We start from the raw sequence: 1,519 nt of genomic DNA, 5'->3' as shown, positions 1-1,519 counted from the left end.
CCAGTGCCCCACGCCCCTGACCACAGTCAGTCCCTGGGACTTTGGAGTCTGGCCCCCCAGCTCCTACACTTTTAAATTGTTCAGGGTCCCACTTAAGCTCTTAGTGGACCCAGGAGTGGGGGGGCCCCAGTCCCTGCCTTCATCTGTGGGGGCAGCTGAGCCAGGGGTCAGGCTGTGGTGGGGAGGCCAGAAAAGGGCGGGGACAGCTGGGATTGGGAGGGGAGACAGGAGCGTGGGCGGCTGGCAGAGGGAGGGAGAGACCAGCCAGAGGAAAGAGTAACCGAGACAGAAAGTGAGGACACTCCGAGAGAAGGAAACAGCAGACAGGGAAGTGCCACAGAGAGAGAGAGGGAGGGAGGGAGGCAGAGACTGAAGGGGAGAGATTCTGTGAGAAAAAGATTGGGAGAGAAACAGAAGAGATTAGGAGAGAAAGTGATGGGGCCGGGCGAGGAGAAGTGAGTGAGGGAATCAGACAAGGAAGGTGAGACTGGAGAAAGTTCTAGAAAAGGGAGAGTGTGAGAAGAAAAGAGAGACCACAAGAGAGAGTGACGGAGACCCAGAGAACTTGAGGGTGCAGAGAGGAAACCGAGGGGCATGAGAGACTGAGAAGTGAGCAGACTGGGACTGAGGCACCCCAGCACCCACACTGCCCTTGGGACCCCAGAGCTGGGTAAGTTCCTTGGCTGGGCCAGGAAGGCTGCCTGCAGGCACATTCCTGGTGCCCCAGGGTTTGGCTTGGGGATGGTTTGAGGGTGCAAGTGGGAGGGCAGGAGACAGGTAGCCCGTGGCAGTCGGAAGGGGGCAGGGAATGGGGGGTCCCTGAGCAGTAAGAAGGTCAAATTCCTGACGGGAGCCGGGGGGCAGGAATAAAGGGGCCCCTATTCTCTGTCCTGTGCTGCAAACAGCTGCCCCCTCCCCAGAAGCTGCCAGAACCGCCCACCTCTGTTGGCTTGGCCCTGAGTATGTGGTCCCAGCCAGGGCCTCCCCCAGCCCCCCAGTCTCCAAACAACAGATTCTTTCTCTTCAGGCTCCTGCGACCTCCGGGCCTGACCCCAGCTCTGTGCCCAGCCGGGTCAGCTGCAGACACAGCCCTTTTCTTCCTCTCCCTCAGCTCTCTCCATGGAGGAGGGCAGACCCCGGAGCAGCCTGAGCCTGGCCAGCAGTGTCTCCACCACCTCCTCCCTCAGCAGCCTGAGCCCCAAGGTTCGAGCTCCCTGTTGGGCAGCGGGAGGAGGGCGGGACTCTGGGGCAGCCCCTGGCCTGCTGCCCCTCCCTCGTGTTTCGGATTCTGCCTTGCCCCCCCCCCCCAGATTCCCGTTGCTCAGGGGCTAAGGATCCTTAGCAATGGAGCCGGCCAAGCTGGAGGAACAGCCCACCAGCCACGGGCGCCACAGCTAGGAATTCAGAGCCACTCCCAGCTCTGTCCCCACCTCTTGTCTTTTCCTAATTCAAAGCCTGAGTAACAACCGGGCTTGACCTGGGTTACTAAAATATGGCCCGGCCACACCCAGCCTGGACA

At 60.7% G+C, this 1,519-nt stretch overlaps 1 protein-coding gene across 1 annotated transcript in view; it reads left to right on the top strand.

The window, feature by feature from the left end:
• Positions 1 to 1,119: 1,119 nt before the first annotated feature.
• Positions 1,120 to 1,519, top strand: part of PLEKHA4 (pleckstrin homology domain containing A4) — a gene marked incomplete at its 3' end in the record, with an annotated part of 16,297 nt that continues 15,897 nt past the window's right edge. Inside the window, exon 1 of the mRNA XM_007942993.1 lies at positions 1,120 to 1,203. Coding sequence (XP_007941184.1) covers positions 1,120 to 1,203 — 84 coding nt within the window. The remainder of the gene's footprint in view (positions 1,204 to 1,519) is intronic.

The sequence above is a fragment of the Orycteropus afer genome, unplaced genomic scaffold (assembly GCF_000298275.1).
Source record: "Orycteropus afer afer isolate SDZICR_OR568_19922 unplaced genomic scaffold, OryAfe1.0 scaffold00099, whole genome shotgun sequence".
In the NCBI taxonomy this organism is placed as follows: Eukaryota; Metazoa; Chordata; class Mammalia; order Tubulidentata; family Orycteropodidae; genus Orycteropus; species Orycteropus afer.
Note: the sequence above shows the minus strand (reverse complement) of the source record. Positions and strands in the feature narration are given on the sequence as shown.